Source organism: Alligator sinensis, unplaced genomic scaffold, assembly GCF_000455745.1.
Source record: "Alligator sinensis unplaced genomic scaffold, ASM45574v1 scaffold868_1, whole genome shotgun sequence".
Taxonomy (NCBI): Eukaryota; Metazoa; Chordata; order Crocodylia; family Alligatoridae; genus Alligator; species Alligator sinensis.
In genome coordinates, this window is record NW_005843155.1 from 297850 (window position 1) to 312664 (window position 14815).

Consider the following 14815-nt stretch of genomic DNA (forward strand, 5'->3'; position numbering starts at 1 on the left):
AGAGGGGACGATGATGGGGAAGAGGAATGAAAGAGTGTGCTCAATGATGGGTTATCCTCACGGAGTAGCCCCTCCAGGGCAACCATGGATTTAAATGGCACTAGCACGGGAGCACTGATATTGATAATGGGAGATTACAACCTGCTGCATTTCACGCAGAGCACGTCCTGACCACAGCCTGCACCTCCTTCACCCCTGCTACATTTCACCCAGAAAAGGGACTCGACTGCCCCGCACCAGAGGTTTGTTCAACAGCCCCCAGGGCAGGGTCCTTTGCTGCACGGGACGTGGGAGCACCGTGACCAATTCCTGCTCCCCAAGGTCAGCCCCAACCCTGCATTACACTAACCCTCTGGAAAGGGGAGGGCCAGGGAAATCATAAAGATTTGACCTGGAAAAGGGTCCTGGGCCCTGCTCTGTTCCCACCTCACTGCCCTGGAGAGCACACAGAGACCAACCACAGGGAAACCATGTCCAGTTCTGGGGCTTTATTAGCAAAGGGTGCATTATAATGAATGCAATGAAGGGAAGGAGGGCAGGGGGAGTTGCAGCCACCCAGCACAGTACAGAGATCATGTGGTGGTGAGGAAAGGTGAAGTCAGGGTGGAGGATTGGGAATGCTTTCCCAGCCACAAATGTCCTCCTTGCTGCACCTCAAGGGCCTCGCATAGAGGAACCCTGGGACCAGGAGGGAGGACAAAGCTGGGAGACAGCCCAGGACGGTCCCGGGGTGTCATTTGGAGCCAGCTGTCTTGGGGAGGGCACCGTTATGAAGGCACTTCTTTTCTCCCTGGGAGCACTGGCTTCATTTAGTTGGGAAGACACAGGCTCCAAGGCTGATACAAAGCTCATCTCCTCTCAGCCTCCCCCAGCACCTCTGCGGGCATCTGCAGGAGGTGTTACCAGCAAACTTTGGGGGCCGGTCTCTGGGTCCTTTGGGCGCTGCACTGCCCTACAATGGGTGCCCCCTTCCTGCACTCCACCAGCATGAGCCTGCTTGCCTGAATGCAACCACGGGGCAGTGCTGAGCAGGGCGGCGTCCACAAGCCCTTCCTGCATTGCTGGCGGGATTATGGATGTTGCTGTGTGTGGATGCGCTGGTGCCGGGCCAGGATGGAGGAGTGACTGAAGCTCTTCTCACACAGAGAGCACTGATGGCTTCTCCCCTGTGTGGACACACTGGTGCTTGGCCAGGTGGACAGCTTGGTTGAATCTCTTCCCACATTCAGAGCACTGATGGGGTTTTTCCCCTGTGTGCAAGCGCCTGTGCCTGGCCAGCTTGGAGGAACAGGTAAAGCTTTTCCCACACACAGTGCACTGATGGGGCTTCTCCCCTGTGTGCAAGCGCCTGTGCCTGGCCAGGTCACTGGAGCGGGTAAAGCTTTTCCCACACACCGAGCACTGATGTGGTTTCTCCCCTGTGTGCAAGTGCCTGTGCCTGGCCAGGTCACAGGAGCGGATAAAGCTTTTCCCACACACCGAGCACTGATGTGGCATCTCCCCGGTGTGCAAGCGCCTGTGCCTGGCCAGGTCACTGGAGCGGGTAAAGCTTTTCCCACACACAGAGCACCGATGTGGCTTCTCTCCTGTGTGCAAGCGCCTGTGCCTGCCCAGGTTGGAGGAGTGCCGGAAACTTTTCCCACACACCGAGCACCGAAATGGCTTCTCCCCTGTGTGAATGCGCCGATGCCTGGACAGGTCGGAGGAGTGCCTGAAGCTCTTCCCACACTCGATGCAGCGATGCAGCGGTGTAGCTGCTGCCGGCTCTGCACACACTGGTGCTGGGACAGGTCTTGCTGGCTGGCAAAGCTCTTCCTGCACTTGGTGCAGCGGTGTGTCGTCCTCCTCAAGTGGATGTTCCCGTGCTGAGCCAGGGACGAGAACTGGCTGAAGATCTTACCACACGGGACGCAGAGGTACCGAAGCTGCTCGCTCCGCACAGGTTGCTGCTTGACCAGCTCTGGGCTGCACACCAGGCTCTTCCCACGCTGGGCGAAGCGGTGGGTGGGCGCTCCACAATGCACCCTGCGGTGAGCGCTCAGGGTCGAGAGGCAGGGGAAGCTCTTCCCGCACTCTGCGCACACGTGGGGCTTCTCCCCAGACTGCCTCATCTTGTGCAAAGCCAGGAGTGAGGGGCAGGTAAAGGTTTTCCTGCACTTGGGGCAGGGCTGGGCTTTCCCCTGGGACTTGGCAAGGCTCTCCCCACTGCCTTGGTTCGGATGCGGGCTCTCTCTCTGCTGCAACTCGGCCTTGTGGCTCTCCAGCTCGCTCAGCTCCACAAATTCGTCCTTGCACCCGGGGCTCCCTCTGGCTTCTGGCTCTTCCCCACTCCCATGGCCAACTGGAGACGCTGCCTGGTCCACTGCCGCAACCTCCTTCTGGTCTGGGGCCCTCCCCTCACTCTGGGGCCATCGGTCCTCCTCAGGTCTCGGGGCGTCCATCTCACCCCGACTCCCTGGGCAAGGCTGTGGGGGCTCCAGGTTTGCAGGCCCTTTCCCAGGAGGCTGCTGCTCAGCTTGGGAAGGCAGCCAGGCACCTCCTGCAAGGGGAAGAGAAACTCCATGTTAGTCCCTGCCTTGCTGGAATGGCTTCGTGCTCTAACGGGTGCAGGAGGAGACCAGAGGCATCTGCTTAAAGGAAGAAAGAGGCTCTCTAATGCCTCCTCTGTCCCACAGCACCGGTGAGTCCAGGGGGAAACGATCCCAAACCCTCTACCTGACTGCGCGGACATGCTCCAGATGCCAAAGGGCATTGGTGAGGCTGCTCTCCAGCGCTCGCCTTGATCTCTGGCAGTGCTGAGAGCAGCATCTGGATACAAGGGTGAACAGCCTCACGCTGGGTTTTGGGGTTTGTCGGCAGGTGTGGGGAGCCCGGGCTTGCACTGCCCCACCTGCCTCTGTGCTTCACACGAGGGCTGCTTCTGCTTGCCAACAGCCTTCCTCCCTCAACCCACAAGAAATGTTTTGGGAAGGAAGGACTTAAGCGTGGTGGCTCTCTCTTGCAAAAGCAGCAGGGCTGTACTTCCAAACTGCTTCCAGGGAAAGGTCTGGGCAGGGAATGAGCCCATGGAGGGGTCGTCTGCTGACAAGTCCCAGGTGACCTCCACGTCACTGGAGTCTGCACTGGGATAAAGGCTTTGGCATTACCTGCGTGTGGACACTGTGCGGAGCCTCAGGCCCTGCGATGCTCGGGGCCCCAAAGGAAAAACAAGAAGGGGAGATTTGGTGCAAACAATGGGGGAGTCACGTCTACCAGCAACATGAAAGCTGGTGCCATTTTATCCAGCCTGAGACCAGGATTCAACACTTCTCATCTTCCCGGTCAACATGACCTGGAGAAACCAGGGACAGCCCCAGCCTCTCCCCCATCCGGCAATAACAGATGCATAGCGCTTCTGCTAAACATGCTGATTTCCATGGGGGACTGCAACTCCCAGCATGCCCTGGGAGAGGGGGATGTACCTTGGGCTGGGCAATCAGCTCTTACACCGCTGAGTGAGGATGGAAATCGAAGGTCCTGGTACCCCAGGGAAACCAGATCTGTGCCTAACGATCAAGACAGCAAACTCACATGTCCCCTAACAGCTCTACCAAGGGGGAGCAGAGAGGGGCACTTGCTTGTCTCGCAAGCTTTGCATTTCGGGGAGTGGGAACAACACGTGCCAGCATGAGCTACATGGGGTCAGCCCCTGCAAGGGCAGCACCGGGCAGCTCTGCAGTTTCCAACCCCCGTCACTCGGGGCACGGAGCACTTCTGAGAGGGGAGGCAGGGGACGGGGTAGAGACAACTCACCTGCAGCCGGGTCCTCCCGCTGTGAGCTTTCCCCGAGCTCCTCCCTGAGCTCCCCCTGGCCTCGCTGGAGATGGCAGATTAAGTCAGGGGTGGGACCTCGATATCCTGTTTGGGGCAGAGGTTAAAGAGGGTTTGTGATTTGGCACTGCATGCAGCATAACCAAGTGGGATGCAATCAAGTCATGGATTCTCCTGGGGCCTTGAAGGAAAAGGGAGGATGGACATTTCGGGTGAAAGGGAAGGCACTGCAGGGAGAAGCCTTCAATAGATGATGGTCTGTATCACCCGGGTAGTGGAGCGGCGGTCCTAGGAAACAAAGCACCAACCACTTGTAGGTAGAAAAATCTAATGACTAATAGTCACCAGGGACAGGGTGGAGATGCAGTGATCTGTGCTGGACTACAAGGCAGAAAGATAAAGCGTTTACTATTTTGAAAGTACCAAAATGGAGGGACACTGGACAAGCTTTTGGATGATTAACACTTACCTTATCAGTGAACTTTGAGGCAAAGGAGTGGCAATGAGTTTGCCACTCACTGAAGGTTTAACACCAGGACGCAAGGCAATGAAAATGATCCCGGACAATAGTTGATTATGAAACCTTCTTCTGGGAGAGAGGGTAATGCATCAGCAGGGCAAAGGAAACAATGATTTTACAATAGCTGTAGTTGCAACTAAAGCAACTTCTCATCCAATGGGAGCATCATCCCAGAAGGGGAGATGAGTGCACGGGCTGGCAAATACTGAAGGGTATGGAAAAAAGTTCCTGGAAGTCAGGGGTATGGACAAGAGAAGACAGAAAGAGACACATTTCACCTGCATGTGAAAGCCAATACTGTAGAAATGGTCTATGGGGTGTTTGGTGAGTTAGATAAAGCATGAGCCTGCCCCTAAGGAAATCCTTTGGGGGAAATGCAGGGAAAAGAAAGCACCAGTAAAGCAGATTGACCCAGGAAACATTGGACAATGGCAGAGGGAGCTTGAGAGCACTGGTCTCCAAGCAAGTCCAGTAAAACCAGAATACATGGGCTATGGAGATGAAGCTGCTGGGAAGGACGTGGACAGACGTGCGCAGTGACTCCTGGTGCGAAGGACCCGGGTTGCAGCGCGTGCACGTGCGTGAGGTGAGGAGGAGCCGAGGAAACACAGCATCCACGCGTGGGAGCAGCAGAGGCCGAGACGACTCCATCACCTTCTGCCGGGGCATCTCCAACGGGGGAGAAAGGGGATGTCGCCAGCACTGAGCCGAGCACGCTGCAGTGTAAATGTGATTGCACGGGACACGCTAGGCGAGAGAGGGAGGAAATCAGCACAAATCCCAGGAACAGCTGGCAGTGGATTTGTCGGCACAATGAAGTGGAGATGACATGAAGACGCTGGGAAGGCAAAGGGAGACCGCGCTGCCATGACACTGCTGCGCAGGGAAGCCCCAGGAGTCACACGAACGGGGAAGACTCAGGGGACGGCGGCTGGACGAAATGAAGGCGGAGATATCAGTGTGAAACGTGGGAGAGGCCTGATCCCCACAGAGCAATGGGGAGGACGTGGGGTTCAAGCCCCGGCCATGAGGATGAGACAGGTGAAAACCAGGGAGAAGACAAGAAACGTGGGCGCTCACATGGCCGCAGGGAGAAGCCAGGAGCAGAGCCTTACCCAGGGAAACGAGGGCTTGGGAATGCCGCAGCATCTGGTCCCAGGCCCACGGGGAGGACAGGAACAGCCGACCTGTCGCAGTTCGGACCCAACCAAACGTCCTGGCAGAGACTCCTCCACGGACGCACGGTGCTGCTGCTGCTGCAAAGGGTCGAGCCACCGCTCGCTCCCCGCCCCGGGCAAGGGGCTGCCCCCCTGCCCTGGCCTGGACGACACCAGGGCCTGTCCTGCTCCTGCATCTCTACTTCTGGCTTCACCTGTGACGGGAGACCCCAGACCGTGACCCCCTGCCCCGGGGCCTGACTCTGCCCTGCCTGATGCCCCCAATTACCCCCCCACTCAGAGCAGCCTCGGGGTGTCTTTGCCTCCCTCCGGCCCTGACACAGGCTGCAGGGACTGGGCCGGCTCCATAAACCCCCACAGCTCCCCCCTCCCAGCTTTGTGCCCCTGAGATCCCCCCTCGTCCTTCACAACCCCAATAAATTTCCCAGCTCCCCCCCCTTGCCCCTGCCCAGCCCCATAGATCCTATATGTGGCCAGCTGCCCCATTGCCACGAGGCTGTGCCTCTTTCCTGCTGGTAGAGCGGGGACAGACCCTGGGCCACCCCACAACCCTCAGCCCAGAGCCCCCTATGTACCCGGCCCCTCTGCTCCTTCCCAGGAGCCCAAGCCCTTCCCAGCTCGCTCCCCACACCCTCGACCCGCAGCCCTGTCCCGTGGGGGGGCAGGTAAGGGGCTCCGGAGAGACCCCTGCCCCTGCCCGACCCCCTCACACCGACCTGCCCCACGTGTGCTCCCGGCAGCACCTTGAACCCTGCACGTCCGTCCCCCCACCCCGGCGGTGATTGGCTGCGGGCCCCGACGGGGCCGCCCCCGCTCGCTGCCCCTGGCTCCCTCCCCGGGTCCCCTCCTTCCCAGGCTCCAGCCGGGACTCAAGGGTTGTCAAAGGAAAGCCCCAGGCCAGCAATGTCCCCCTACACCCGCAGGGACTCCCTCTGCAGCCTCCCCACTCCTCCTCCTCCCCCTTCTGCTCTCTGCTCTGGGGCTTTGTGCAGGAGGAAACAAGGGGAAAAGCAAGGGGAGGATCCGCATGAGAACAGGTGAAGAACTTTGTTAGGAAGGGCTGTTTGCAGCTCATGGCTGCCCCTCTCTCTCCAGGAAAGGAGGTGGCATTTCAAGGAAAAAAACAAAGTTTTGAGTTTAAAACTGCCGCACTTTTTTAAATAAACATTTTTGCTGTGGGACCAAAAGGATGATTTAGTTTAATATGGTCACATTGAGTGTCTGTGCAAGTGTGCATTTTTTTTTTTTGCAGTTTAGCTTTTCACTGAAGCATTTTGTGTTACTGTTGTTGGGACTTCCTGTTTTACACCAAAGACCCTTTTTTTAATTCTGGAAATTAAACCATTTCCACCACCAGGAGTTTCCCCCTGAGCTCTAGGACTGGCTCCTGCCTGGATTCACCTCTGGGCACAGACACGCTGGACCTCGGGGCTGAGACTGCAATGACTTGTCCCCAACCGGACACTGCTCACACGGGCCAAGGCAGGGGCCAGGAGACTGGAGGAAATCTTCCCAGAGGACAGAGCAGGTCAGGAAAGAGCCCGCGAGGGACAGCGTGGGGCAGGGAAGCAGCAGGGACATCCCTGGAGAAGGGACAGGTCGGTCCATGCGGTGCAGGAGGGGACATCTCCCCAGGCCCGTATCACTCCTGTGCCCATGAGTCACCCTGCCCCCCCAGCACCTCCTGCTCTCTCCCCCCCGGGGAGCTGGCAAGAGGGGCAGGAGCCAGCCAGGTGCCAAACCGCGACGCCAGAGCCAGTGGGCACCCTCTTCTCATCAGTGCTGGCAGCGGTATGGGGCAGGGGCAGCAACTTCTTCTAGCGCTCTTCTTCTAGCTTGTGACCATCTTCCTGACTCATCCTGCTTCAATGCCAAACCCGATGGCATCGCCACCGTGGCTGCTAGCTCAGGCGCGCCCAGATCCCGATAGAAGTCCTCTCCCACACCCAACTGTCCCCCGTCCCCATCACCCCGCTCCCACTTCTTCTTCAAGGCCCTCATCCCCTCTCCCCACCTTTCTCCTTTTCTCCAAACAGACAGACACTGCTCTTTTTCTCCATCCTCCGCACCTTTCTTTCCAACATTTGCTTCCTCTCTCTTCCCTTAAACCCGCCTGGCCTCATTGCCCAGGGGGCCAAACACAACAGACACCCCGCGTTAAAGGATCTTAAACGCACCGTCACAGCAAACCCACGCCGACCGCTGCGAACCCCTGCGTGAGCCTGCTCCCGTGGGGATGGCCCAGCTATGCCTGGGGCAAGAGACAGACCGACGGGCTGAGAAGGCGTCGCGGAGGCTCAGAAAGCGCGAGTGCTTATAAACCACCGACATGGATTCAATCAAAGCCACAAAGGGATATGATCCCTGGCCCCAACCGTCGCCCTAGTGCTGGCGCGGGAGCTGGGGACAGATCCACGCAGGAGGCAGTAGCCGGCGCGCCCCGCCAACACCCTCCCCATCCCAGGCCACGCATCCAGCCACAAAGTTGTTCCGCGGATTGTGTGCGGTAACAATGTTGCAGCTTCCACTTCCCGGGCAAGCTGGGCCCAGTGACTACTTAGGAGGGGCTCATGCATCCGAAACGTACGGTCCGGGGCCTGAGCCCCCGAGCAGTCACTGTGCATGCTCTCACGACACCCCGCAACCCGTGCCCTGGCCCGTAGCGCCCCGCAGCACCCCAGGCAGCGGGGTAACAGGCGGGATGAGCCCAGGCTGCCCTGGGGATGTGCCCTGAGCTTGGCCAGGGGGATGTTGCAGCCCCCTGCCCTGCTGGTGCCCCCCCAAACCCCTGCCCCCCCCAGCCGGTGCCCCTCACTCCCGACCTGCACCCCCTGCCCTCCGTGCTCCGGTCCCTGCCGCCTCTGCCCGCCAGCTCCGCTCCCGACTGCGCGGGCGCCGCGCGGGGGGTTCTGGGAACTGTAGTTCCAAACCAGCAAATGGCTAGAAAGCGGAAGGCTTGCGTCACAGAGCAGCAAGTAGCGAGCAACCCACGTGGTCATGGCGACCGCTGGGAAGTCAAGGAGGCCCTTGCCCCCCCCCGAAGAAACCAGGGGCAGACTAGCCAGCAAATAAATTATATTCTTTACAGCGAGTAAAATGTAAATTCACTATATATCTATATAGCTCTCTCTATATTATATATCTCTATAGCAACATATAGATCTAGAGAGAGACATATCTATATAGATAGATAAGGATAGATATAGATATGTAGCTATAAGATATAGAAATATAGATCTCTATATATTCTATATGTATAATAAGTATTCATAATGTATCGATCTAGATTTATATAGATATAGGTATATATAAATACAGATCTAGATGGATACATTATGAATTATACTTCTTATACAGCTCCATTACAGCTAAATTAAAGCTAAGCTATTAAAGCTCACTCTTTAAAACTTGAAGCTTTTGATACCCATTTTTTTAAGGTTAGATACTTAAGCTTCCGGCGTATTTAAATGAAAGCTAAGTAAGGAAAGTGAAACGAACATTAAATAGATATATTTCCTGTCTCGAAGGGTGCCGCCCAGAGCGCGAGGGTGCAAACCACACAGATCTACTCTGTAAAAGAGGCGTCACAGGGTGTAAGCGCCATCCAGCGGCGCTATGAGGTGCACAGCTCAACCCACGGGAGCGAATGCTGGGTGTCTGTCCCCCTCAGAGGCAGACAAGGCTCTTTGGGTGAATCTGATCTCTTTTATTAGACCAACTAGATAGTTGGAAAAAACATTTTTTAGCAAACTTTTGGGTTTAAAAACCCTTTGTCAGGCTCAGGAAGCATCTGCAGTTTCATAGTTTCATAGTTTCAGGGTCGGAAGGGACCTAATAGATCTTCTAGCCCGACCCCCCGCCAGGGCGGGAGAACAACCCAAAAAAAAAAAACACAAACACTCACCCTAAAAACAAAAACGGGACTCAAATGAGTCCAGCCAGGTAAGTATCCAGCCTCTTCTTAAAGATCCCCAGGGTAGGGGCCAGCACCACCTCCCTTGGAGGTGGTGTGTGCTCTCCCTGGACGGAGTGACTAGTAAAGCAGCCAGGGGCTGGTGTGCATGCAAGAACGGCAGTCAGTGAAGACGAAGGGATGCACGTAATCGGGTGCAGTTGAATCCACATTTAGCTGCATCACTTGCACAGCGCTCAGGCAGGTCTGGTTCAGGGGCTCTGCCCATCTGACGAGGGGGTGTGGAAACAGGGAAACCGGCTCCGTGAAGAGGTGATAGGGACCAGGCTGATGACAAGGGAGACGGCGCTGTACGGACACCTGGTGAAACATCAGGGGACCCCGGCAACCCGCTCGGACCCGTTCGTGGCCTGCGTCAGGAGCGTCCTGTGGAAGTGCAGGAGCATCCTGATGTCCAGACATACGGACCGCGGGGAAACAGAAACATTTTAACGCCGTCTGAGTGAACTCCAGTGCGGCTACCAGAAACCAGCGGGAGAGGACGGAGAAGATGCAGCCAACTCCACCTGGCAAAGGGACACTTGGCACAGACTCTTCAAAGGCCTCCCTAGACGGGGAGTGGGCAGGGATAGCAAAGAAGACAATGAGACCCCTGGACTATATATATATAGCAAGCATGTTAAGCAAGTGATATGTATATATACATATACATATATACATACATATATGCCCTTTGTAAGCTACCAGCCCCCTCCTTCCCCCTGATTGACAGCTTTCAGACTTGAAGCCCTGGCTGGGCTCCTGCTGGCCCTGGGGGGAGGGAAGCCCCAGGCTGGTTTCTTCTTGTCTGGGATAGGTGCCACCCTCCTCTCTTCCCCCACCACGGGGGAGGACTAGTGTCCCAGCTCCTGCGCACGTCCCTACTCACCAGCTCGCTAGGGAACAGTTGCGGTCATGCATGTCTGAAAGGACACAGAGCCTTGACCTGAGACTGCTCTGGAAAGCTGTAATGTTATGACGTCATTCCAGTGACATCACAGCCTCCTGCAGACTTATGACATTATTGTATTGCAGCAACATCACAGCACCGCGCAGACTTATGACATGACTGCATTGCAAGGACATCACAGCATCCCACCCATTTATGACATCACTGCATTGCAACGCCATCACAGCAACCCGCCGACTTAGGACATGACTGCACTGCAATGACATCACAGCAGCCCACCGACCTCTGACATTACGCAGCCCATGCCAGGACAAAGCAAGGAAAAACTGCGTTGTATAAAACGTTGCCCCTGAAGCAGACGGACATTTCGGGTGAAAGGGACGTCGTCCCCCGAGACTGCCCTGCTGCTCTTTTCTGAATCTGAATAAAAACCCATATCACTCTACTTTTGCACCCTCAAGACTAGCCACCTTGAAACTGGGCCTCAAAAATTGAATCAAGACTCATCACTGCTGCTCTCCACGGAAAACTTTAGGAGGCTGTGATGAAACCATTCACACGGGAACAGAAATTGGATAAAGGCCCTTGGGAGACTGACAAATTCACTGTCCCCACGGCATGAAAAAATCTGTCTTCGCAATGGGAAGTCTTTGTCATGACAGTTAAACCCAAGGTTGGCAAAAAGGACAAAAAAGCAGGCACTGCTGCAGGAAAGATTTCAAGAGTGTCAAGCTTTGCATAGCGGGGTTGTTCGGCTGCAGGCAGAAGTTGAAAACTGGGAATCGGAGGTTGCAGCTGTGAAAAAGGGAGCAGAGAAACAGGGTCAGCAGTTGAACAATCCTCACTGTCCGATGTCTGTTGAAGCTTTGCAGGCGGCTGCTCTAAAAAATACTGCAGCAGGGGAAAGGGATGAGTTAAGAAATAAATGTGGAAAGTTAGAGAGCAAAACAGTGCAGAGGTTGACAGATCTCATTCGGATGCAGGAGCTGGCACTCAGTTCAGCCTTCAGTCCCTCCCAATCTACCATAGGGAAGGGATGCCCTACTCCCCAAGAGCCCAGAGGGCTAGTAGGATGAATTTGTTTTGATTTCTAGGGGTGCCCGACCACTCAACCCTAACCCTAACCCAACCTTTCCAGCTTTCTTGGGAGACGAGGGAAATATGAAAACCCCCAAATGCCGATTGATATTGGAGCCCTTGATCAGCATTTTTGTGCAACAGCAATGGGTTCCAGACGGGGTTATGATGGACCTTAAATCATTTGTAATGGCAATCTTGTACTGGAGAGTTAGAAAACTCACGGGTTCATAAGGAGTGAAAGTTGCAGAAGAAACACGCAGTGCAGGAGAAGTGGAGGAGGGAGCGAGAACGGGATTGTAGGAGTTATAGCAGGGAGAAATATAGCAACCTTGAGAGACAGAGAGAGAGAGTTGTAACCTGATCGTGGAGAGTGCCTGAGGTGGTTGAGTAAAATGACTTCTATTGCTGGTCTGACAGAAAGTCGGTAGCAGAGAAAACTAACCTCGGTGCTAGAAACGGTGTTCGTGAGCTTATAAGAAGCCTAATGAGTGAGCGGCTTTGCAAGATTAAGGTGTTTGTGCAAAACAGAGAGTGTGAGCCGCGTGGTGTGTTTGCTCTGCGTGTGTGTTGGAAGGCAGAGACATGCTGGAAGTGCAAGTGTCTGCACGCTCATTGGCACGGGGACGGGGGTGGGAAATGCTTTTACTACCTCCCCCTGCTCTCCCTGCAAAACCCAGGGACCGACAATAGACTTCAGAGCTTGAAATGCAGGAAGTGGTGTGACTCCTGTCGTAGCAAAGCACCCTGACATTCGAGCGATAGCAGGAGGGGTAAAATGGTTTTCAGTAGTAGAGTTGGCTAATGCAATTTTTATTTTATTTTGTTTTGTTTCCTTGGCACAAAAGTGCTGGTATCATTTTGAATTAATCTTCATGGGAACAACTACAGTTTCATCCAAGCATCCGAAAGATTTCACAACACTCCAGCAATATTGGGGGGGGAAGCTTTTCAAGTAAAGGATGTAAACATTTTGAGGGAGAAATTGTCCCTTTAAAGGAAAAAACTAATTAAAAAAATGGCAATCATTAGTAATCTTCCCTCCTAAAAATTAAATTTGTCTGCGGATCCCAGACCAGGACACTTCCATCCAGCTTGGACCAGGAAGTTGGTCTAATATTTGAACAAAGGGCGGCAATTCATGCGAAAGTTTAAAGTTGTAAATCCCACTTGTCTACCAAAATGGCATTTAGTGAAAGGCAGCGCGCACATTTTTTAGCAAACCACCTGATGACATGTTTTCAAGGCTATAAAGAGAATCTCACTGGTATTTTGATGCTATTTATTATAACACCAACATACCAGGACGTGTGTGAAAATCTTCATTAACCCACTGGTTTAAAGGAGACAAGAGTCTGCAGAGTTAATGCTTCTTCCCTGAACCCAAAAGTTAAAATACAAAATAGGGGTGCTAACTGCAAAGTGCACGAGGGTGCGAGTTCACGCCTAGGCCATCTGAGAAGAAATAATGAGGTATCCCTTCCAGCTCATCTCACTATATTCACGATGATTTCAAGCAGACCTCACTTTTCAGCCTCTTGAAGGCTCAGATCAAGCACAGCCTATGCTTACCTGGGGGAAATACCGTCATCACCATGGTGGCTTCCTAGTTGCACCCGGGGAAGTCGGCTCCGCTGGCATGGGATAGTGCCCGTGGAGGTGATGCATAGCTAACCGTGGCTTTATGCCCACTTTATGGAAATGGGAGTCTCCCCGCTAACTTGCTGAGGGCAAGCGAAACTCAGGGGCATCCGAACCCCAAGTCTCCAGGATTGGGCCTGCACATAGGATGCCTGCCAAAGGTTTTGGAAACCCCCAGATAGGGGTGGAGGATGTTTGCTGGTCGTAGGGCCTCTTATGGTTCTGGACTGACTCAGGGATTTGGAAGTGATTTAGCCAATTTGGCTGGGAATACATTAAAAAAAAAAATTCAAGCAGGCTCCTACCTGTCTGGTTTGTAACCATGTGAAATGTCTGTCCTGTTCATTAGTATGGTAAATATTGCTCGTACAGGAAGAGTCACGCTCCATATGTGATAGGTGTCTCCCCTTGATTTACTTCTGTTATGGCTGGTGGTTCCCTTCATTTTCCAAGGAGGCTCCCCGAAACCTGGTGTTTTCCCTGGGTGGTAATCAGCTGCTTGAGACGCTGCAAACTTAGTGGAAATGGATAACCTCTTGTCACCGGGGAAGGTCGTTCATTCAAGTTGGAACTTTCTGACCATTAATGAGCAGTTTGATGAGCAGGATTTTCCTCTCGATTACTGCTTGGGACTCTCTCTTGATTGACACGACTGCACGAATACTTGGAAGGAGCTGGGCTGCGGGTGTAAGGAAGAAGTCACAGCGCGTGGGCCAAGAGTGAAGGGTCTCTGTGACGACACTGCTGCTGCGCCCCAGCCGTCTTGGGAAGCTGGAAGAGACAGACCGTCGCTCTTGTCGCCTCTTTAGTGAGAAATCATCACCTTATAGCTAATTACTGGACTGTGGCTTGATTTGGGCTCATTTGATTTTGAATACTTGAAAGCTGTCCTGTCACTCCTCAGACGAGGTGCTGTGTCAAACCCTTACGCTGGTCCAGACTCCTAGGGTTTTATTTGCTACCATTATGAGGAAAGACTGGGGGAACTGGCCTGATTGAGTCTGGAGAAGAGAAGACCGAGGGGGATTGAATAGCAGCCTTCACCTCCCTGCAGGGGGGCTGCATAGAGGATGGAGCTGGGCTGGTCTCAGTGGGGGCAGATGACAGATGGAGCAATGGGCTCATGCTGCAGCAAGGGAAGTTGAGGTTGGATATTAGGAAAAACTCACTAGGGGGGTGGTGAAGCACTGGACCACGCTCCCCAGAGAAGTGGTGGGATCTCCATCCTTGGAGGTTTTGAAGACCCAGGTAGACAAAGACTTGTCTGAGATGATGCAGTTGGAGCTGGTCCTGCTGTAAGCAGGGGTTGGACTAGATGTGACCCCCTGAGATCCCTCCAGCCCTCATTGTCTATAATTTTATATATGCATTAGAATAATGGTTATAGCAGCAAGGGTTAATTGCTTTCCAAAAGCCTGTTTTCTTACACAGGTCTCATAACCTTCAAAAGCAGCCAGGGAGTGTAACCCAGGCGGGCAAACGGCAAGGCCAACAGACATACACCTCCGGGTAAGTGAAAACATCCAAACGTTATGTCCATAATAGAGATAGGCCTGGCTCCAGGGCTTCAGGGCCGCAGCGCCTGCTTGCAAAAAGCCCTACGCTTTCCGGTTTTGGGGAACAGACCAAACTCGGATGCTGGTAAAGCCCCCAGTTAGGATGTGGGCATGTGATAGGTTTATGACAATAGGATTTTGGCTGACGACACGCGACATGGACAGCGTGAC

General features: G+C 54.2%; 1 protein-coding gene and 1 pseudogene across 1 annotated transcript; both read right to left on the minus strand.

Annotated features, from left to right (window-relative positions):
- Window positions 1-379: 379 nt before the first annotated feature.
- Window positions 380-2187, minus strand: LOC102379163 (annotated as a pseudogene).
- Window positions 2169-5605, minus strand: LOC112548391 (skin secretory protein xP2-like; the record flags this gene model as incomplete). The annotated part of the gene is made up of 3 exons (XM_025194071.1): window positions 5446-5605; window positions 3793-3897; window positions 2169-2539 (listed from the first exon to the last, which is right to left on the minus strand). Coding segments are annotated over exons 1-3 (510 nt in total), but the record flags the coding sequence as incomplete, so codon positions are not given.
- Between the last annotated feature and the right edge of the window lie 9210 nt (window positions 5606-14815).